The sequence below is a fragment of the Chaetodon auriga genome, chromosome 7 (assembly GCF_051107435.1).
Source record: "Chaetodon auriga isolate fChaAug3 chromosome 7, fChaAug3.hap1, whole genome shotgun sequence".
Taxonomy (NCBI): Eukaryota; Metazoa; Chordata; class Actinopteri; order Chaetodontiformes; family Chaetodontidae; genus Chaetodon; species Chaetodon auriga.
Genome location: NC_135080.1, coordinates 3,454,687 through 3,477,587, shown reverse-complemented (window position 1 = coordinate 3,477,587; position 22,901 = coordinate 3,454,687). Strand labels below are relative to the sequence as shown.

At 45.4% G+C, this 22,901-nt stretch overlaps 2 protein-coding genes across 2 annotated transcripts; one reads left to right on the top strand and one right to left on the bottom strand.

Moving 5' to 3' along the window:
• The first annotated feature begins 194 nt into the window (after window positions 1-194).
• On the top strand, window positions 195-2,909 carry exosc5 (exosome component 5). The gene is made up of 6 exons (XM_076735386.1): window positions 195-328; window positions 1,123-1,236; window positions 1,487-1,608; window positions 1,686-1,826; window positions 2,332-2,421; window positions 2,650-2,909. Exons 1-6 carry the CDS (start codon window positions 229-231, stop codon window positions 2,743-2,745), a joined length of 663 nt encoding a protein of 220 aa, XP_076591501.1. The 5' UTR covers window positions 195-228; the 3' UTR covers window positions 2,746-2,909.
• A 1,248-nt stretch (window positions 2,910-4,157) lies between these two features.
• Window positions 4,158-18,376, bottom strand: tmem91 (transmembrane protein 91). Its single transcript, XM_076735385.1, has 4 exons — window positions 17,778-18,376; window positions 9,040-10,667; window positions 6,810-6,956; window positions 4,158-5,391 (listed from the first exon to the last, which is right to left on the bottom strand). The coding sequence occupies exons 2-4, from the start codon at window positions 9,472-9,474 to the stop codon at window positions 5,236-5,238; spliced, it is 738 nt and encodes a 245-aa protein (XP_076591500.1). The 5' UTR covers window positions 9,475-10,667; window positions 17,778-18,376; the 3' UTR covers window positions 4,158-5,235.
• Between the last annotated feature and the right edge of the window lie 4,525 nt (window positions 18,377-22,901).

Genomic DNA, 22,901 nt, shown 5'->3' with positions numbered 1-22,901 from the left:
TGATTATATTGATTGATCTCTAGTGGCCGCAGATGGAGACTTTGATTCCACACTTTCAGTGGGAACAATACAGATATTTACAACGATTAGTAAAACTCTTTAGAGGCAGCATTAACTACAAGTTTCGGTCTTACCGCCTCATTCCTATGTCATCAGTAAGGGCCCCACATAGCAAAACAGATTACGTCACTTTCCCGCGACCAACTAATTTTCCACCTCGATAGCAGCATGATGGAGGTGGACGGCGCTTCAAATGTTACTCTGAGAGAGTTTGGTTGTGAACAGAGTTTGCTGTCTCGACCTGACGGATCAGCGTCCTTCATTCAAGGTAAAAACCCACAGAAATGCGACTCGAGGTCAGCTGGAAAAGGCAGATGAGAGCCGGACTCCGGCTGTTGATCGCTCAGCGTTCATTGCTTTTTATTGCACATTGCAGATTGTCACAATATTCATCAAAAATAATATACAGTTAAGTTTTGTAATACTCCATGGAACTAAATCTCATTAACGTAACATTTTAAAGTAGTAAGCTACTCAAATGTAGCCTAGCAATACTGACGCACTTGTTTACTGTACTTGTGTGGTTTTAACGTTCTTACTGCGTCCTGTGTCGTGCCGTTAACTTCCTCTCTGGGACTTTGTTCTTGGAAGCTTTTTTTCATTCAAAACGTGCATAAAGGCGATTAAATAGGCGATAAAAACTGTTACACCCCGATAAGTGTGAATGTAGGAGAATCCACTGCTCTCTTGTGGTGAAGCTGAAGAGCTGCAGTGTATTAAGTTCGCGAAGACCACGTCGATAGAAACGCGACAGCATGCGAAGACTTCCGGTGAATACTTTCAAAATACAGTGACCAAACTGAAGTCATCAAGGATTTTTTGAAACGATCATATTAGTTGATCTCTAGCGGCCACAATTGGAGACTTTCACACCTGCAGAGTTTATCAGTTGACCTCTGTCTTAGATGATTTGATGGTTCTCCTCTTTTCAGCTTTTTTGACTTCCTGTTTATGTTGTTTTTGTCTGTATTCTGTTGTTTTTCATTTGGGCTCAAAGCACAATGTCTTCCTGAATCAGTAATGTGTCTTCTGTTGAGTAATGTCTTCTGTTCTCATGTGAAGGAGACACAAGCGTGTTGGCTGGAGTGTACGGACCGGCCGAGGTCAAAGTTAGCAAGGAAATCTACGACCGGGCAACGCTGGAGGTGTTGATCCAGCCCCGAGTGGGACTGCCAGGTAAGAGGTTACCTGCAGAGAAACCATCATTTCTCATTATGCTCATTTCAGATGATTATATTCTGTTTTAAGACATATTTAATATACATGGAGAATGTTTCCACCAGCTTGTTTCAAGATAATTAGGAAATTTAAGGCAAACTTTGGGTATTTTACAGCCTTGTCCACTGCTGCTGTAGAAAAGCTGCCAAACCACAAGGCGTGCTCGGTGAGGAATCAAGTATTTACCCAACACTTATTTATTTTCCAGGTGTGAGGGAGCGATCGCAGGAGCAGTGTGTGCGAGAAACCTGTGAGGCGTCTCTGCTGCTGTCCCTTCACCCTCGCTCCTCCCTCACTCTCGTTCTTCAGGTGTTGCACGACGATGGTTCAGTATCCTTCAGTCAAACCACTGAGACGGTGTCATGAGCGTGTTTCTTGGCGAGCGTTCTTCCTTAGCTGCTGCTCAGCTCTTGTCCTGCTTCTTGAACGCTGCCTGTATGGCTCTCATGGATGCAGGCTTGCCTATGAGCCGCCTGTTCTGTGGAGTGACCTGTGCCATCGATGCGGACGGTCAGATCATCACCGACCCCACGGCGGCGCAGGAGAAGGTAAATCTGACGCTCGGGGGACAAAATAAATCACAAATAGTAAAATGTTCATGGATGAGCTGAGAGGAGCCAGTGATGTCACAGGCTGAGGTGATTGACAGGTGAAGAGTTTAACAGTAGACCTCATACATTCGAGCCCCTCTGCAGACTAATCCACTCTGAGCCTGTGCCTCACATTGTGCTCTGAGTGCATTCAAAAGGCAATTCAGCCCCTAAAATCACTCTGGCTTTCAGCTGCGGTGGAAAACTTTGATTTCACTGTGTCTTGTGTAACCTTTGGTTCAGGCCTGTTTTCTCAGAGATGTCAAAACACTTTGAGAGGCGTAGAAGTCGAACTGAACTGCAGTCAGATGCGGCAGATTCCCACCTTTAAAGGTCCAGTGTGTAGGATTTAGGAGCCGCTCGCTCTGCAGACATGAAGAGGCAGTGCTGGTCTAAAGGTTAAGCTCCTCATAATCCCCCCTGACTTTGTTCATTTGCTCTCGTCTGTTTCCACTCGCACCAGGAAAGTCGAGCTTTGATGACCTTTGCTATCGACAGTACGGAACAGAGAGTGATGATGTCATCGACCAAAGGATCGTTTTCAGTCCACGAGGTCAGTAAATACACGAGCAGATGTTTTCCAGAGTCATCTTCGAGTTCAGGTTTGCGATCCTGCCTGATCTGCCTCGTGTGTCATTGTGCGCCTCTCGTTTCTCCATCGAATCTGCTGCTCGTCTGCGAGCTCCGTCGGCGCTCTGCTTCAGCTCTGATGATGTTTCCGGACTCTTTCTGGAGCGATTCTGCAGGATGATCTTTGATTTTCGCCTTTGTTCTCCGGCAGCTGCAGCGGTGCATCGCAGTCAGCCAGAAAGCATCAGAGAAGATCTTCCAGTTCTACAGAGACTCCGTCAGCCGGCGGTACTCGAAAACCCTCTGACGACGGAGCAGCGCTCTTTTTTTTTTAATGTTTACTCGTGCAGATGTTGGAATAAAATATTCAGCAGCCGCTTTGCTCGGGCTCAGGTGTCGTCAGCTGTGCGGCGGGTTTTGATTTTTGTGGTGCAGAATAAAAAGTGGGAGGATGAATGTCAAACAAGTGCATTTATTAGGATTCACTGAGTCTTCTTTCAGTTTAATATTTACATGTAATACAAGGGTGTGACCTGGAAAGCAACTGAACATCTCCTGCACTAACAAGTCTCATTTGCCTCAACCTTTGACCTTTACTGACTCATGAGCTGTCCACCTCGTGGCGTCCAGTTGTTGGGTACACAAGTGACACAGAGTGAGACGAATCTGCCCCGAGCCTGTCTCATGACAGCATGATCAGTCAAGGCAAAACACATTAAATGCTTCCATATAAATCACTAATAGAGGTGAGTCAGCTGTAACAACAAGGGGTCCGTTGACGGAGTGTCCAGTGGGGACAGGACGGCTCAGGACGGTCAGAACTGGGGTTGCGACGGTATTTTCACAGTACGATAACTGTCCCAGGACAGTTTTTTTGTTCTTTTTTTTTTTTTTGGTTGAACAAAAGCTTTATTATAGTTTCACAAAATGTTTTAAGAACTCTAACCCGGTAAAATTCAGTACCACAGATAAGAAGTGTAGCATACTGTAACTGTTGAACTGTATACTACTGCAGCCCGAGCCAGAGCTGCACGACACGGCGGTGACTCAGCAGCAGTGACGCGAGCCGACAGGTAGGATGCTGAGGTTTCACAGGTGTGTCTACAAACAGCACGTACAGTGACCATAATCTATAATCAGCTTAGTCTTCATACGACACTGGGTTTGTATTTGTATTTGAGTTTTTTGCAGTTCAGCTGTGGACTATAAAAACTATACATCTACATAGAAAATGTCGTCTTAGTCTTTTTTTTTTTAATTTTTACTTGGAGTTCCCTTAGTCACAGTTTTGTTAATGGCACATTTAAGCTCAAACCAATATGGCCAGAGTTGTTTTTTTCTCTTTCATCAAGGCTGTTTTTGCAATAATTCAGGACCAAATGAAGGAAGAGATGGAAGCTTGGAGCAGGTTTGTACATGAGACACTGCAAACTCGCCATGCAGGTTTCAGTCGTGACCCGAATGATTGATCTGACTCATGCATCTCATGTCTGAGCGATAGATGGTTTGGCTTTTTTTCAACATTTTTATCCCTTTGCTCATCTGACCAAAGTGCATTTGCTTCCGAAGTTTCAAAACTTCAAAAGTTTGCCGTACTGCAAGAAGCAAGGGAGGATTTCAGTCGTCGTTCTGGAGGAGAAAATAGCAGAATCTATATTTGGGGAGCGTGAAGTCGCAGCCTGGTTGCTTCTATTAATGGAACAGCTCATAAAACGGATCATCTGCACAGTTTCTTCTGTATTTTTGGCAATTTTCCTTGCAGGTCTGCACTCCTCTGTCTATGTCATCATTTCTCATTACTGTATATAGAAGCAGCTCCTTTCAGTCTATATGTAGACTTCACATCACGACCTTCTGTTTTATTTAAAAACTCCTGAACTTCTCATTTATATTTAGTTTTTACTGTATAGAATGGCACTACTGAACGTCTCATTTAGGTTTTTTTTGTGTATTTCTACATAAAGATACTTAATCAACTTGGCATAAACAGTCAGTCTTTTCTGCAGGTAAACGTTGTTTATGCTGTAACGTGTAATCAGGATGGGATGATTGATGTACATGTGCGGTGTTTCTCAGTGGGTCCCTCGCTGTGGTCAGGAGCAGTGAGGAATTCTGGGTTATTGCTTCTGGCCACTCATAGATTTATTTATATATATATATTATATAAAGCTCTGAGGCTCTGAAACCGTCACCAGCTTTCACCCCACAAGCGACAGTGTTGGCTCAGGCCTTCCCACAGCGAGCTCCATCAGGATTGTGCCGCTGTTGCGTCCTTGCCGTGACCTTCTCATAAATCTGCAGACTCCATCGCCGTACGCTGCCCTCCGCTCAGCTCCTCCCAGGCAGACGAGGCCACGCGTCCCCCCTCTCCTCCTCCTGCTTCTCATTATTCGTCCGTCGTTATTGTGGCGGTGATATCTGCAGTGCTGTGATAACATCTGCGTTTGTTCTTTTTTCACGACAGTAACGCTTGAACATGTGACGACGGCGAACTTAAGACAAAATAAATCACATTAACGGACTGAATCTTCTACATGGAGTGATATCTTCTAACTTATTTCCTGAATTCTGTCCTAAATCAGCTGGAAGTGATTGTGATCTCCACATCAGCGCTCCTGTTGTGTCATCACTGTCCATCCTCTGCTCTTCCAGCTTGGCGTAGATAAAACATGACTGGAAATAAGGTCGACGGAACGAATACTGTGATTATTTTACACTTACTGGTGATATGTTTGCATGTGTCGATATTAATGAAATGCATGAGAAGTCTGCTTTTCTGAGTGTCCTTGAGTTGCTTTTATGGTGGTTTTCCCGACAGGTAGGAAATCAACGCAGCGATGGCACAGATATACGTTATGATCCCGAACACAATGGAGAGCACTGAGAGCCACAGAGCCTGGCGTGACGCCGCGTTGGCCCCCTGGAAATCCCCCTGAGCCGATGCCTTGTTGGTCTGGGAAACAGAGGAGAGAGGAGAGCGAGATAAGGATTAGAGGAGTGAGAAGGGCATCCGTCATCGTTTGTCAACGTCTTCCCTGGCCTCCACTTTCCCCTCCACTCATTACAATCACACGCTAAGCCCGTATGATGTTCCATCTTTGCATCACACCTGCCGTTTGCGCCTTGTGCATCACATTCTCCTCCTTCCTCCCGCTAGTCCTTGTCTTTGACTCTGACCCCTGGTTTAGGTAGCACTCAACAATATTGGAAATCTATCACCTTGGGGCTTCTTGTTATGACTCTAATTAAACCTTAATGAAGGCCATTGATCTGATCAAACGGCCTTTGCAGCTTGCTGCCAGTTAGCTTTGCAACAGCGTTAATGGGATTTTTTTCCCTGCGCTGCTGGAAGGATGCCTGTGTAAACCAGGGGCCTCTGGCGACTAGAGATAGAGATGTTGGGGGATTTTCAACACTGCCAGCAGTAATAGTGACTGATGAGATAGTTTGTGCAGAGATGGTGCTCCCTTTCCCTTTAACCTGCTCCATATTTCTACCAATTTGGCCTTGGACGGATCATCTCAGCTATCAAATTAGCATTTTTATTTCCATAGGGACACATTTCCGTATGTGCTGTAGTGAGAATCATGTCAGCTTTCTTCTGGTGAATTTGTTGTTAGCGTCTGTCCTTTTGTCGAGGACAGAGAGGGATGGTGGCGTGCTGACAGTGTCTGAAAGTAGCTGCATGTTTGCTGGTGTATGGATTTTTGCCAATGTGTTGACTTGGAAAATATATCAGCTGCTATTGGAAATATGAATATCACAAGACAGGGATGATATGTATGATGTGATGGGAGCGGGGGTGACATGGTGGTGTAATTGTTTGCCATTAACGGCATCGTCCCCATTTTCCTGTTGTTTACATCAGCAGGCAGTTTATGGATCAGTGGCCCTTGAACGTCATCGTTTCCTTTGAAATACTGATTAAAGTTTACAGCCTGTCAGCCTGAATAACGCTCACGATTTAACATTCTTTGTTGGAGCTGGGGTGGTGAGGTTGTAAACATCCAAATGTTCTAAGGAGTTATGACACTGATAGAAGGAAGTTTATTCAATGAAACATCAGAAAGTTAAGATGACACATTAATGTGCAGCGATTTTTTCAGCATCTTAATTTAACTTCTGCAGAAGTTAAAGCACAAGAGACTCTAAAACAACCTAAACGTATGAAAACACACTGCTCATCCTCCTGCATTCCTCCTCCGGTTGTTGAGCTCTCAAATCTAGATGTAATCCTTCCCTGTCCAAACTCTGAGACATTGGACCTGTCGTTAGGGTAAGAAACCACCCTTGGCTGTGAACTACAATGCCAGGTTGTATCTTGTCAGCTCAGGACTGAGTGTGAGTGTGTGTGTGTGTGTGTGTGTGTACCTTCTGTGAGAGGTAGAAGGCAGCGATGCCCAGGGGCCAGAAGCAGCAGAGCATGGAGAAAAAGGCCAGGCCCAGGTAGTCCTGAGGGATCATCAGAGGGAAGTTGCTCTCGCTGTCTGTATCGCTGAAGTCATCAATGGATGAGTCCTGGGATTCAAACAGAGTGCACTTATGAAGTTCAGGGTCTGGTAGCCAAATTACAAGGAAAACCTCTATAGGTATCTGCTCATGCAGGCAGTTTTGGCTTTGTTTGCCCCGGTTTTGAGACATTTGGCTCTGAGATTTCTGCCGATGCAACGGAGATGAATCAAACTGGATCACTCCAGAGAAAACGCTGGAAGCAGCTTTCATAGGGACTAAGAACTGACCCGTTAGACCCACAACGACAATATTGAGAATTACTCATCTTAAAAGTTGTATTGAGTACACAAAGATAATATTCTTTAACATAATTCACTGCTTTGTGTGATGTTGTGTTCATGTCCCCCACAACGACTGTAAAACTTTGCTGGTGCCTGTAAGACAATGTGACTGAATGGGGTTAGTCTGGATGTGCACTAGCTCTGCTGACCGCAGGCGATTCATGACTCACGCATCGTTTTGAAACAGCTGCATACTGAATCTGACTTCCTCTCTCACTCCGACCCCGTCATATTACTCTGCTCGTTTGATTTTGTGCGTGAAATAATTGTGCATGTTCCAAAGATGCTCCGGTAACATTTGAGCCAACGCTTCACGCACCAGCACATCTGCTTCTAAACACAAAGGAGATCAAACAGAGGTGCACACAGCACTTTAAAGATCAGATCATTTTCATTTTTCACTCCACGTGGCTGCTCTGCTGGTCTCTGATGCTCGGATTGGTTTGTCCCGTCTTGAATTATGCACATATTTCAGGAGCGATCGTCCTGAAGCACTTTTGGTGACATGAAGCAGAAGCAGGGACAGACGCGGTGCTCTTGTCTGAAGTCACTCAGGACTCGACACTCCTGAGGTCATCTCTCCTGCTCCGGTTTCATATAGTATTGATCAGCTCGGAGGGGAAATTCAGCACGAAGCATAAAGGAGTTTGGGGGCCACTTCGAGTCATTTAAGCGTTTGAAGTGGAACAAAGGAGAAGGAGATGTTGTGCTGTGCCTCTCTGAGGTCACTGCAAGGTTTTATTCCCACAGGCCTGCGCCTTTGCATCACTGCACTACTGCCAGCATCCAGAATGAGCCTGAAAAAAAAACAAAAAACGCTGGTTCGTGTGCTCTTCTTTGTCCTTGAGGAGCAAACTCCGAGCTAAACTTTGCGGCAGCCAGCTCCTCTCGATCCGAACGCTGTGCGTGTTTATCCACTTGCTGGTGTTCTTGTTCAAAGTAATAAACGTAAAACAGCCGTCAGCCTCTTAGCTCACAGCGGGTAATTGGACCTTTTGATTTAACCGAGCTGAGAGACTTTTCATAATCACCTAAACAACCGGCAGCTATACGCGTTTGTATTTTTACAGCATATACATTCTCTTGTTGACTCTCAAAACGTCACATGACTACAGTAAGAGTCTTAAAGCTACTTTATATTTCACTCCAGGGTGGGCTTTGCTCAGTGATCTATGAAATAGAACTGGCATCCTCCATCGCTGCTGTAGTGTCATTACCTGCACCGCAGCAGGAGAGGAGCTTTATGTAATCTGGCTTTTTGACAGTAAGCATTCAATCGCTGCCTACCCTGAAAATGCACTGCTCGTATGTCTATTTTAAGTTCCTCTTTGGTTCCCAGAATCTGCACTGACAGTATGAGAGTCTCTCTCTGAGCAACGAGGAGGACGTGGTAGAAATGAGATGATCAGATATTGTGATTGTGTATGTGTAAACATGACACCATCAGTCAATTAATCGATTAGCTAATCGTCGACCATGTGAGGCTTTGTTGCTTTTCTCTGTTTTATATCATTCTAAACTGAACGTCTTTGGGTTTTGACTATTGGATGGACAAAACAAGATATCTGAAGGTGTCCCCTTGTGGTTGGGGACATTATACGTATAAGGCAAAACAAGTAATTGATTAATCAAGGAGCTTATCGTTAGCTTCAGGCCTATTTACTGGCCTTTCCCTTGAGGATCGGTGGAAAAGGAACGAGCCGCACTGCTTTCCTAGAACCCTCATTATTTAGCTTTAGATGAATACTTGATTTCATAATCACATGAGAAAAAACCTGTCTGAACATCATGTCAGTGGGATGTCTTACATCAGAGTCAGGAAGCAGGTCATCCTCGTCATCCATGCTGTAGGACACGCTGTTGAAGTCCTGCGTCTCAGCCAGCAGCTTCCTCTCCAGCGTGGAGCCGGGCCGAATGTCCACAAAGGTGGTCTCCAGGTAGTCTTTGCTCAGCAGGGAGTCTGCGTGGCCCCAGATGGGAGCTGGAGGGTAAAAGGACTCCAGCGTGCGAGGTAAGGAGCAGGGGTCCAGTAGCTGCTGCTGCTGAAGCTCATTAGGATGTCCACAATAGCTCCTCCATGCTAACGGAGGGTAGGCCCGGTCCTCCTCACATTTTACCAAGATGCCCTTGAACAGCCCACCAGGGGCCTGTCCTGTCCCGGGCCCCAGTCCTTGCCCTGACGCCCGGCTGTTATTGGGGCTTTCTCCCAGAAGAGGGTGCTCCAGCTCATCTATATTCGCCATCCCTCTCGTCTAGTACCAACCACACAGGAGGACACCGCATCAACAACCAAGAGTAATCTACAAATCGGTGTGCAGAGCGTCACCCTGAAGAGTGTCCGATGGGTTTATGTACAGGCAGCTGCTTTGCTGGCGGTTTCAGTGATAATCCATCTTTAATCCTATTCTTTAATTTTCTCTTATTACAGGCCTTCGTCCAGAGGCCGACAGCACATGCCAGGTTTATGATAGAGTGAAATGTTCTTAATGTGCCCCTGGTAGCCTTCTCCTGCGTGCTGTGGGATGCGCTGAAGTTGTGTAGGGGGATTCGAGATCCTCTTCTCCTCACATGTCAAAAGCTATTTGTTTCAGGGCTTGAAGGCTCAGGGTTTGCCCCATGTCTTCCATTTTACATGATTGAGTGTGTCAGTGTTCATGAATATGCTAATGTCAGCTACTTTCTCTCTCATACAGTATGGAAATGTCAATTCTGATGATGAAGGACCTTGATTAGCTCCAGACAGGCTAATGAAAATACTGGGCAATGGGATTTCAGTGTGATGTGCCCACAGGAACGCCAGCAATAAAATATGAAGTCTTAATCTAAGCTCGGTGCCGTGGTTTCAGCATGAAAGCCCTGGACGTCAATCTTTCCCTTCAGCCGTTCCGGATGGAAATGGGCGATGGCTTCAGCGAAGAAATGATTGTGAGGAGAATTGCAGAAATCACCTTCAAGCTGTCATGACATGCAGCTGCATGTTTGCTCCTCTGCAGGAGTCTGAACAAAGCGCACTGACACCGCTTTTAAAAAAGAGGCCAAAGGCAGCAGGCCTTCAAGTGACTGGACTGACGCACAGCGGGTTGTTTTGAAGGTTGGATATGCACAACCTCCAGCTGCAGTCAAACTAATGGCGCAGTGAACGGATTGGGGCCATATTTGAGGGCAGTTAATCTGTAAAAGCAATGAGGCTCCAGAAATAGAATCCTATGGTGCACATCCGCAGGTCAGCAGGCCTGCCAACATGCCCGTTCTTCTGTTCTTGCCACAGGAAGTGATAATGAAGAAATCAAAGTCCTCCAGTGCTGATTTATGATCACGGGTTTGCCGCTTGCCTCCTTCAGGACGTGTACTGTATGTTCAATGCACCCCGTCCACCTTAAGAGGGTTTCGCTCAGAAGAGACGAGGAGTCGGGCTCTCCCATGAAGACGAGGAGGTCTGTGAAGAGAAGGACAAGAAATCTTTACGCTGCGAAACCTGAAATATCTTAAATCAAGACCATATATGCTTGTTTTTTTAAAGCTTTTTTTGCCTTAATTATTTGAACAAGATATTCAAACTCATTGAGATTTTGTTCCCGACAGATAAACTTGTTTTTAGTCAGTCGTGGCTAAACGTGGATAAACCTAACCCTTCCCCAAATTCACCTCAGACACAAGACGTCAGTGCAGCATAAGCTCGACTGAAGCGTCTGTGCATTCAGTTTACACCAACTCTGACCTTCGTCCCAGCGTCACCGTCCTCAGAACCAGCTGTCCTTTCAGCCAGCACAGCTCCTGAGGTGCTGAAAGGACAGTGGCCGCACAAATTGTCGTTAACAGGCCGACTAATATCAGAAACTCTGCAGAGAAAGAAAGTTACTCCACTAGTGAGGCTCATAGTGCCAGAATACAGGATACAAAATGAAAAGGTAGAATGCAGTAAAGCAGATATCAGTGCTCCGGAGGTGTGGCAGCTGCCTGGCACGCAGCTCGGTGTGTTTCAGAGGAAGGCCTGTCCCTGGGTGTTTGGGAAAACTGCTAACTCAGTACTATGTATATCTCCTGGACCCTGGACGTGGGCACATTGATAGTTTCTGCAGTGCTGAAAAATGGCATGAGCATTAATCATACCCCAAAGGTAAGACTCTAGTCGACTGTGGCGGTAAGTAACAGCCACTCTATGCTTCTTTCTACATCCTAGTTTCTCAGGAAGCCCGTCAGAAAGAGCCAAATATATATTTCTTCATATGTTTAAAGGGACGCTTTGTGACGACCTCACAATCACAACACATTGATTTGATTGACATTTCAATGCAGCAGTGCAGGAAATGCCATTTGGCTGATTAACATGTAGTAAAAATGAGCCACAATCAAAGTTCGTTAAAGTTTATTTTAACGGGAACAGGGTTTATTGATCAACAAAGACAAAAACTATAAATGAGCCAGAGTTAGCTTAAAAGGATCCTTTTAATCAATTGTCCCTGGCCAGCTTTGAAAATGACACCCTAAAAATAGGATTTAAAAAAAGATCTACGCAACTACAGAAAGCCAGAGCAGACAAAAACAACTGTGTGCCAGATTTAGCCTTTTCTTATTGTTCAGGCATTTTAGTGTTGATGGAGATCTTGATAAAAATGACCTGCATACGTCAGTTTTACTCGTAAATGATGTTCTAAAGTTCAGCTGGTTAGTGTAAACCTATCTGTGTTAACAGTGTTGATCAAACCAGGGCGTACTCTGCTTTTCACCTAACGCATACTGAGATGGGCCCCGGTCCCCAAAGGCCCCGCACAGGAAAAGCTGTTCAGAGAACTGATGGATGGTTGTACATGTGCACCTGACTGCCGGTTAACATGGACGTGATAAAAACACGATGCTCAGTGATGAAGTTACACTCCAGTACAACTGACTTCATGCAGTCCAAAGTGAGAATATCTAAAATTAGCACATAACTGAGAGGTGGAGAAATGCCAGCGTGAGCTGACAAGTGAGAAGTGAGGAAAAAAGTCTTTGTATAGTGCGTTAAAGGGTATTTTCATTTCCAGTGGAAAAGTGTCATTTCAACAAACCACATAATATCTCATCAGTCAGTATTCACTCTGCATGGCAGCGTGCTGCACAGGCTCCAGATCAATGCACTAATAATTGGGTGTCTTTGGGCTGGCGTGGTGCTGAGGGCTGCATTCTGCTCTGCACGCTGATACTGCTTCGCCGTGCAAGCCCCCCCCCCCACCACCACCACCGCTGCCCCCCTCCTCTTCACACTCCCCTTTATGGAGGGCTAGTGCCTCTCATATTGAACAAGCCGAGTGATTGTTCAACTCGGACGTCAGCAACAGCTCAGAGCAAAGTGCCTTGTCACACACACGCACACACACACACACACTTTATCTGGACATATGGTGCACACACGCTCACTCACACACTAATATTTGTAGCACTTCACCAGCCTTCTCCCTCTCTCTCCTCTGCTCCCTCCCAATCGCTGCAGCTTCATTCCAGGAGAGATGCACTCAGCTTTATTACACCCCCCCCCCGCACCTCTGCTCATCCACCATAAAAAGACTTCTGTCAGCTGTATTATAAGCCTGCCTCCCTTTCTGATTCTGCAACGCTCATAAAACATCCAGTCAGGTAGAGGGAAGGTTGCAAGGACGCGGCTACAAATCACCACCAACACTGTTACAAGAGCTCCTCTTCTCTCCCTCGCTATCTCTCTCCTTTTCAGTCTGCTGCTTTACCATCCACATACACAGCCACACATTCACTCAGCTCCCTCCATTACTTCTAGCCCTCTTCTTTTGATCTGACTTCTTCCCTTTTCCATAATCCATCCAAGACTTTCAGCAAAGCCACTGTACAAAACTTAAAACTTGTCTTTCTTGGGACATTTTCCACTTGCCGCATGACAAGAAAGCTTGTTCTTAAGACGCGGAAATGTGCAACCAAAGTGAAATATTGCTTTAAACCCCCGTCGCAAAAGCAGAGAACTGTTGCTGCTGACTCTCATATAGACTCTCAGCCGCTCTGCTGTCTTTTTGACCTACGCTGACTCTCTGTCTCTCGGCAAACATGCACACTCACGGACAAGAGCTGGAAGTAATTGCTGTAATATTTCAGCTGATACAGATTGAGGAGATGCAGATACAGTGAGCACACTGGCAGAAACAAAACAGCATAGTGGCTGCAGGAAACTGGAGCTATAAATGCTGGAAGGCTCCAGTAAAAAGGCATCTTGAAGAACAGCGATGTCGGGCTGATAAGACCAGAGCGGGCTGCGAGACATGCCGAACAAAAATGTGAAAACCCAAGTGGTAGTAAAATGGCCCTATTGATTTCATTTCTAAACCCTTTTTTCACACACACACTCTCTCTCTTCCTTGTCTGTCTGGAGTGACTGACAAGAGCCGAGAGGAAACTGAACAGAAAAGATAAGCAGCACGCAGGCGGTGACGTGGAGCGCGTCGCACAGCTCGTCAGGCCCAAAGTAATATCATGTTCCTATGGAAACAAATTCACCATGGAGTGGAGCGCACACTGCAGGATAAATGAAGCAGAGGCTAATTTGCCATTTCAGTACTGTTACTCTGCTCGGCTTGATAATAACTGGATGGGATAATTCCAGCGTTGCAGTGCCTTCCAGTAAGGATGTGTTACTGTCGCATTAAACTGCAAAGGATGGATAATTTCCACAGAATTACTCCATAATAACAAACGAGCGCAGTCACGTGGGCGCCGGGTTGGCTTTAAACCCCCTGTGCAGTATGTGTGTTTGGCGGTGTGAGCTCATTAATCAGTACATGGTATGCCCCACTCTAACCCCAGACACACACACACACATTTTCGCTTCCTTCACATAAATACACGCACACTCACAGACAGTCTTTTGCAGCCTTTCATCATCTGGCCCTTTCAGACGCGTACACGGTAAACAAACCTTCTGAAGCCCTCCGTGCCCTGCCTCCTACATGCTCACATACATAACTACACACATCAAACACACGCTCGCACGCACACACACACACTCCGTTCGCACAGCTGGTGCTTGTGTGCAGTGAGGCCTGAGGAATGAGAATCTGCAATATGTTACAAATGGCTCCAGCATCTCTGCAGATTGTGTTGTATGTTGTACTCGGTGTTCTGTCTTACATCAGTGGACACACATGGGACACGCCGTACGGGGACTGGCTATATGTGTGTGCGTGTGCTTCAGCCTCTTCTAAAGCTGCTGCAACTCAGTTTACTTCACTCTCCGGGGTTTGCATGTATGGATGTGTACTGGTTGTACGTGGATGTTACTGTGTAAAAAAATGAAATGGACCACGCAGGATAAGGTTGTTGTATTTCAAATAGCAGTCATTTCTAACTATGAGGAACATTATTTCTACTTTATTTTGAAATGCATGACCATTGTGTCTGTTGGTGAGGATTTTATTTGTTTAAATTTATCATTTCAAGTCCAGAAATTCGTTCTTACTAAAGCTTGTGAAAGCGAACACTGACGAGCTGCAGTGGGCGACACAGCGGTGTGTGTGTGTGTGTGTGTTTGTGTGGTGTTTTAGCTGTGCGGCATTTCTCGCCCCTCAGAGAGGCAGAAAGTTTTACATCATGTATGATCAAGTTGCCGGCTGCAGCTTTAACAGCGACAATACAAAGGCTGCAGATGTCATCTGCGTTTACATCAGCAGTGTAGTGATGCACGGCGCTCCAGTGTGGTGGAGGCTGATGGACAATGTTCCCCAGATGTCAAATACTTTAATGTTTAGATGCCGACCATATGAACCTCAGAGACCAGTGCTTTTGTTAGTGCAGCTTTCATTCCCCCAGACTAAAAGGCACGGACTATCATCGGCCACATTACAAAAACAACCGGACAGCACTGTTATTGAAGCAGGTGATTTCAATCAAACAGACCTCAGAGCAGTTTACATGTTTACATGAACATTCCCATCAGGTAGAAAACCTTCCTCCGCTCCTGTTCAGAACAATCAGACACATTTCCCTGCCTCTCCTGCCAATTTCCTCCCAGTTCATTAAAAGGATCAAATGACCAGACACAAAGAGAAGGAACCGCTGCCATGAAGAGGCGAGGGCCTCATCCAGAGCCAAACAAGCTGCCTTTCGGTCAGATGACAAGGAAAAATACAACGACGCCTGAACAATGGCATCACGGCAGTACTGACAGTGCTGTCACCCTGTGGGGTAAACAAGCGAGCAATGGCTGGACCCAATGCAGACGACAGAGTAGCAGGTGCAGTTCAAACAATATTTTTTGACGAAAGGGCAAAAACAAAAAGCTTATGGGATGGTGAAGCTGGCAAAGGGCGGACCCGAGAAATAAGGATAAACTGGCTAAACCAGTAAAGGACTGGAAGGGACAGGTGAAGCCAGTGAGGGACAGGTGAAACAAATCAACAGTTACAAAGGCGGGAAAACACAGGAAGTCAATCAAAAGACGACACATGAGCAAAACTTTTCAATGTAAAACAGGAAATAACCATGACCAAGGGTGCACGGGGTGGTGCACAGGGTGGTGCACAGAGGACAACCTACTGCTCAACACCTACAAAACCAAGGAGTTGATTGTTGATTTTGGAAAAAGTGAAAGACAAATATCCCTGTTTACATCAGTGGAGCTGACTAGCACAGAAAGCTAGTCCACACAAGGTTACCTTTCAGAGTTTCAGGAGTGCTGGGGTTTGGTTAAGCTTAGAATCATACTTAGGTTCCAGTTTAAGATTAATTTAGATATGTAGCACTTATAGTATATGATGTCCTCACAAGTAAACAAAACAAGTGTGTGTTAGTGAACACGTGCAACAATGAGCCAAATGGGCAATTAGCCTCTCACAGATCTTTACATGAGCGATGATGTATTACATGGTCTCATCATCATCACAGAGGGACGGCATGTTTATTGGCCTCTAATTGATAATGACCTACACACACACACACACACACACACACACACACACACACACACACACACACACATATTTCACACATAAATAGTGTCTTTAATTTCCCACATCAGATTCTGGTTGAGGACTGAAAGACTTGCAGATATTTTTACCTGAAGAAAAGATGAAAAGGTGTGAAGGATGCAGGTGTGTCAGGTTATCTGAGGTGTCAGGAACGCTGCATGAGCGCGCTACAGTTTTACATTACTGCACACCGCGCTTGTCTTATGGCGAGCGAATTGATATGCAAACATGAACAATGGAGCAGAGCTGTGTGTGTTTGTGGAAGGTTATTCTGCTGCTGCTGGGCTCTGCTCCACAGCACCACCTCCCCTGACGTATCCACTGTGGTGTGCACGGTGAGAAAATGAACTGGAGAAATAATGAAAACTGAAGACCTCTCACTCCTGCAGCGTTGCTTTTCATCACGTTGCACAAATACCAAACTTGTCTCACTTGCTGTATATATTACTGACGTCCTTTCTCAAACATTAGCCGAGTCGACAACTGAAAGATTTCACTGAAAATGCGAGACCTACTCTGATGAATTACTGCTGACATGAAAGTCAGAGTTGAATACTTGGATGTTCGTTTTCAGAAGACAATGCAGATGCTAAAAAATGGAACAACATGAACACAGAAGTGAAAACACGTTTCTAATTTAAGTACAGGCCGATTCCAAAAATGTTGGGATGCTGCGGAAAACATAAGTAGAACAGAATGTGATCATGACAAACTGTTTGCCAATTATCCAACAAATACATTAAGAACAAAAAGCTCTGAATGTTCACATTAAGAGCTTTGTAACAGGCTGCGTGGTGGCGCTATATAGGGGAACATTTGTACCAAAAATTTCTTGTCAACACCTCATAGTTCAGGTTATTATGAGTTTTAATATTAGCGTTCATAGTCTGTCCTTACTGGCCGCATGGTGGCGCTGTTGGCACTTAAATACTAATAATTACATCATTTTGATAAATTTTAACAGAAGTAAAAATACAAGAAATGGAACACAAGCAATAATCTGAGTAGACTGACGTGGAGGCTAGTTTGCAGCTGAAGCTAAACATGTGGGAGCAGAAGATTTTTACACATTATAGGAGCTTTATTTTTTTTTTAATATGCTCTTAAACATGTTTAAAATGTCAGAACTGGAAACATATCTAGCTGTAAGTGTTTAGCAAGCCATCAAAAATGTAAGCAAAGGAGCAAAAATCAATTTGTTTGAAGCAAGAACAATAATTAAATTTATTAATAATGGTCCAGTATAAACCTTTTACTGGTAATACAGGTGATTTGTTGTAATTTGTAATTAGTAATTTGTAATTCTTACTGTGCGGGTTGACAAAGATTTATGTAGGAAACAGCAATGCTTTCACATTTAGTATTTTTTAATTGTTTTAATGTGTATTGAAAATGCTGTTTTTGCAAAGAGAGATTTAAAATGTGAATATTCAACGTTGTTGTTCTAATAAACTACTGAAAGCACAGTCAAAGAAGAGAAATAGTGCATAAACACCATCAGGATGATTCAGGGCTTCATTTTGTTCTCACCCAAAGTGACACAGCTCAGGGTTTCACGTCAGTTCCTTTAAATATTTTCTCACCTTTACGTTGGAAACCCGGATCCGTCCTGCTCTGTTTCCAGGATCAGTCCACCGGGAAGAGACGGAGGAATCCAGCGCCTCACTTCAAACCATCCACGGGACTGAATGCTGCTACACACCGACCTCCTGATTTACTTGCGCTTAGCGTGGGCATGTGCAGAAACGTGTGTGCGCCCTGTGTGGGAGAGGGGATGTGCGCGTTGAGTTACAGAGCACAGAGTCAAACTTGTCGGCATCCCTCCGTCGAGCCGTGCTGATGCGGCTGCCAGTGCATGCATGCACCTCACACACCTGTGCAGCCTGGCAGCAGTGATGTGTACGCCTCGTCAACGACTCCTCTTCCCCCCGCACACCATCTCCTCTCGCATCCTGCTCGGCTCGCTCTCTCCTCCTCGCAGCACAGAGAAGCTCCTTCGTTAATCCTCGCTGCGGCTGCAGCGCATCTCACACGGTGTCAACTTTCTTTTGCCACTCAGCTTTTCTCTGACTTTCCACATACAGCTCTCCTCCTCTCCGCTCGCTCTCCTCCTCCACCTCTGTCTGTCTCTCTCCCTCTCTCCTTTTCTCTCCTCCGCTCGGCTACTTTATTACGACGGAAACACTGGGTCCTAAAGCCTGCGCGAGATGCCTAAGCGTATGTGTGTTATTTCAATTACTCAGAGGTCCTCAGACGGATAGAAAGAAGAACACACAAATGCAAAGTGAGGACATTTGCCTTTTCTTACTTCTTTAAGAGGATTAGATGGGTCAGGGCTTGATTTTGGGTTGGAAGGATTGGGGTTAAGACCAGGGATGTAGCTGCTGCTGCTGCTGCTGCTGGTGGTGGTGGTGATGGGGGCGGAGTGTTAAGGTTCGCATCAGCAACACAAATGTGTGTGTTTACTTGGATGCCAGTGGATCTTAGGATTCTGGACAAGCTGCAAATGTAATATCCGCAGTGTGCAGCAAGGTGCAAGTGTGAGATGAAAATCACACTGATGCTGCTGCACGAGGCAAATGCAAAATTGGACAGTGACAGCAATCAAAACAGAGAAGCAGGGGAACAAAAACTGAAGGAGGTGGGGGGTGTTATGCAGTGGCTTTGTGTGTGTCTGTGCTACACCAGAGTGGAGGCAGTGAGATGCCCCCCAGCAAGGATGACTCCACTTCGTGTCAGCCCTTTCATGTCCGCTTCACCCTACGACCCACTTCAGCCACCCGGGCCAGCCCACATTAAGATCTCCAGTCAGAAATAGACTCAAGATGCAAAAACAATCATCCCTGCTTCAGGCTCATGCTCATTTCGCCTCTTTCAGAGGAGGCTGTGCAGGATAAAGCTCAGGCATTGCTGGACACCAGCAATCAATGAAATCCACAGGGCTTACGCTGAGTATTTAATGAGGTGCATTGCTCTTAGCTAGAATCCCCCTGCCCCAGAAACGCTTTAACCTTTCGGCTGTTTTTTGTTTTTGTTTTTGTTGTTCTTGCTGTTTGGCTCCTTCCAGTTGGTCAGCACAGCCACAAAGCTGCCCATCTGATGTTCCATTTGTCTTTGGCTGCCAGAGTGACAAGCAGCATCTCAGTCCATCATGAAGGAAGGATCAATACATTCTCCTCAGTCTGAGCACATCCTACCCACAGCACCCTGCCTTCTGCTCCTCCTCCTCCTCCTCCGTCCTTGTGCATGAGATCAGTGTATGGCTTCGTTCATGTCAGATTGATTTTGATCACACAATGCAACAAGCAATGTTGTTTACCTCTGACATGATCCGGTTGTGACCTGCAGGACACGCAAGCAGCAGGATTTGATACGACTGAATAACAGCACAAAATCGCATGTGAGTGCTGAGAAAGCTGATGATGATGATGATGAAGTCGCTGGTATTTGATATTTTATGAAGCAGAAGGAAAACACAGGACAGACACAAAGTTCAACAAAATGCAATCACAACACATTCACATCAATTACAGGTTCACCAATCAATTATGTGAATGTGTGAATTTCACATTTCACAATTATTAGGAGTCCTGTCCTCTACAGGTGGGGGACACCACGTTCACTTTTGACTTGTGACTCCCTGTTTATGCCTGTGTGTGAGCGCCTGGGGGAAGTGTCACTAGGTGAGAATAAGACTCTTATCTCCTGACCTGTCAGTCATTTCTACAAGCCGATTTGAGAATAATGAGCTAACGGGGGATTGAGATGACTTGTAGGTGAAAAGGCAGCAGCCTCCTTGCAACGAGAAGACAGGTGGGTGACACACAGCAGCGTGTCTGCACGTACAGCAGGATTTTCCGCAAAACCACTGATGTCAGACTTGAAATTAAGTGAGATTACAACATTCTTGATGAGCTGAAAATAGCTGCAGGCAAATAGAGGAAGGTTTTATATTTCAAGTAAGCTTGTGTTTTCCCTTCAGAGCGCTGCGGCCGCAACATCTCTACATGAACGGCCACCTCAGCAAACCCTGTAAGGGAGGATGAAGGAGGTGGTGGTGGGGGGGGGGGGTGTAGTATTATCAGAAAGCCTGAGGTGGTAAGTAGCTCAATAGGGAAAATACGGCTAATCTAATGCTCGCTGAGGAGGGGAAACAAAATCACTTTGGTGCTCTAAAAAATAATTATTGCTAGAAAGTGTTGACTCGGTGTGGCTGACTTAGACCGAATTAATTCAATTAATGTACCAAGAGCATGTGGTGGAGTGTTCAGGATGCTCCTCTCTCTGAAGCCTGTACTTCTCTCTGTCGTGAACCAGCCCCGAGGAACATATCGATATTTCAGCAAGATGTGATCTATTATCCTTGTTACGCACGAGGGCTAACAGGAGAGCCTGTTTGTGGGCCGAGCACTTTGGGCAAAATGCAAATGCAGCAGCTCAGTCTCCAGTCTGCGCTGCACGCGGCTGATCTGTGTGTGTGTGTGTGTGTGTGTGTGTGTGTGTGTGTGTGTGTGTGTGTGCGTCGCAGTGAGGCAGTCAGGAAATGCAGCCGTTGTACTCTGTCCCTCCCTGAAAGAACAATACATGGAGGAAGTCAGGGCTCATGACGCCTTCGTTTTTTCTGTGAATGCTCTCTCTCCACTCTCCACCACTGGAGGCCTGAATTATTCATCTTACATAAGGAAAGAAATGCTAAGGGATACAAGGACAATCAAAATGGAGAGAGCTCAGCGTGAGATACACAAACACACCCATGCACATTCACATGTCAGGCATCACCCCCCAACCCACACACATGCAGGACTGTTTGGATAAATACCTTCAAACACACACACACACACACACACACACACACACACACACACACACACGCACACAGTTTGAATATGGATGCATTCAGTGATTATGGAGAGAGCGTCATCATTAGCATGCTGGGAGTTTTGGTTTTTGATATATGGAGTGCTGAAATGTCTGAATTAAGAGTGAGACCTAAGGGATGACAGAGGGGGAGAGAGAGAGAGAGAGAGAGAGAGAGAGAGAGAGAGAGAGAGGAGGGGTGAGGTTTTCTCAGGAGGACAGAGATTAATGTACCAGTAAATTGATTACACATTGAGCTGTGAGGGGGACAAAAGTGATCCACTGTCCAGGAGGAGAGTTTGGGGACCAACAAGTCAAAACAACAGCTTGTTGTGATGTAAACACTTCCAGCGGGATCACGCTTTCACCACCACGACACCTGTGAGACGCCTGTAATTAAAGAGAAGCATTCAGGGCATCAATAGGACCCGAAGATAAAAAGTGCCCATCAAATGAGGACGAGACGAAGAGGCCGAAGAAGAGGCTTACACTTCACACTTACATTACAGTCACAGCTGAATGACTGACAGAAATGCATTTCCAGTGTAAATATAGAGCAGAAGATTGTTGAGACGTTTTTAACAAACAGTACTAGAGTAACCAAAGCTTTCATGTGTCAATACTAAATAATTTGTCGCATTATGCGACTCACTTATTCATGAGTCTCAGTCACATTATAAACAAAAGCCACTGAAGAGCACACATGCTTGCGAGTGAGATGTGGTTCTAGTGTGTGTTCTTTTTAGAGGTTTATTAAGTCGATTATTTGTGACCTGGCAGCTTTTAAGGATTAGTTCTTTTAAAGGAAAAGCGCAGCAGTTTGGGAAATATGCTAATGCATTTTTACACTTGTGCTGGTAAGCAAATTCTGTTCCCTTTGAACAGAGCCAGGCTAGCTGTTTCCTCCTGTTTGCACTGTTAATGCTAAGCTAAGCTAGCTGGCTGCTGGCTCCACTTTTATTTTTAGCTCACCCTCTTGTTTCATCCTGCACCTCAGGGCCACCATAGGTATCAATCTTATCATCCAGCTCTCAGCCAAACAGCTCTGACCTTGAAACAGCATGAGCTAAAATGTGAGAATGTATGTCCAATTTGTTCTAATTATAAATTAAAAAGCTGTTTCTACATGTGTGAAAGCATCTCAATGTAAAGTCTATGGGACAGGCTGTCAAGCTCAGGGAAGGAGACACTAATGCACACGTGCAATGAATTACACAAAACACGACCAAAGCAAGCAGAGACAAACTTTGTTGGGCAATAAGGTGGTGGCACGATATTTTGGTGAAACAATGGCTGTCTGGAGCACACAGTGTTTAGAATAAGGATGGACATTTCACTGACCAGCTGCAGCTCTTTGAAGGACAAAACTGCAAACTTTTTACTGCCACATTTCAAAGATACAGGTGATGAGAGTTTGATACCCAAAAGATAGACAGAGGGAGAGATATGAAGGGTGTTCAGGAAAGTGACCACCCAAAGAGCGACAGCCCTGTCCGCTTTATTGATGGGACGCCGCCCCTGGCTCGGCTAACTGTGATTGCTTCAGCGGCTCCATCCTGTTGAAAGAGGGCCGAGCTTCCACAGGATTATTCATTTGTGCTCCGTCTCTCTGGCATCGTCGCAGTCAGTGTCGTTCCTCTCTAGCATCCATCCTCATGAGGGATGTGCGAGCAGACAACACACCAACCCGGAACAAACCTCGACCAGATGGCAGGTGGAAGATGCTAAGTATGTAAAAAAAACTAGCTATGTCGTAAAAATTTAACAAATGTAACGTGATTAACCATTAGGCTGAGAGCAAAACTTGATTCAGTACTTGAGAATTTAAGAAGTGAGTTTGGATGGTGCCA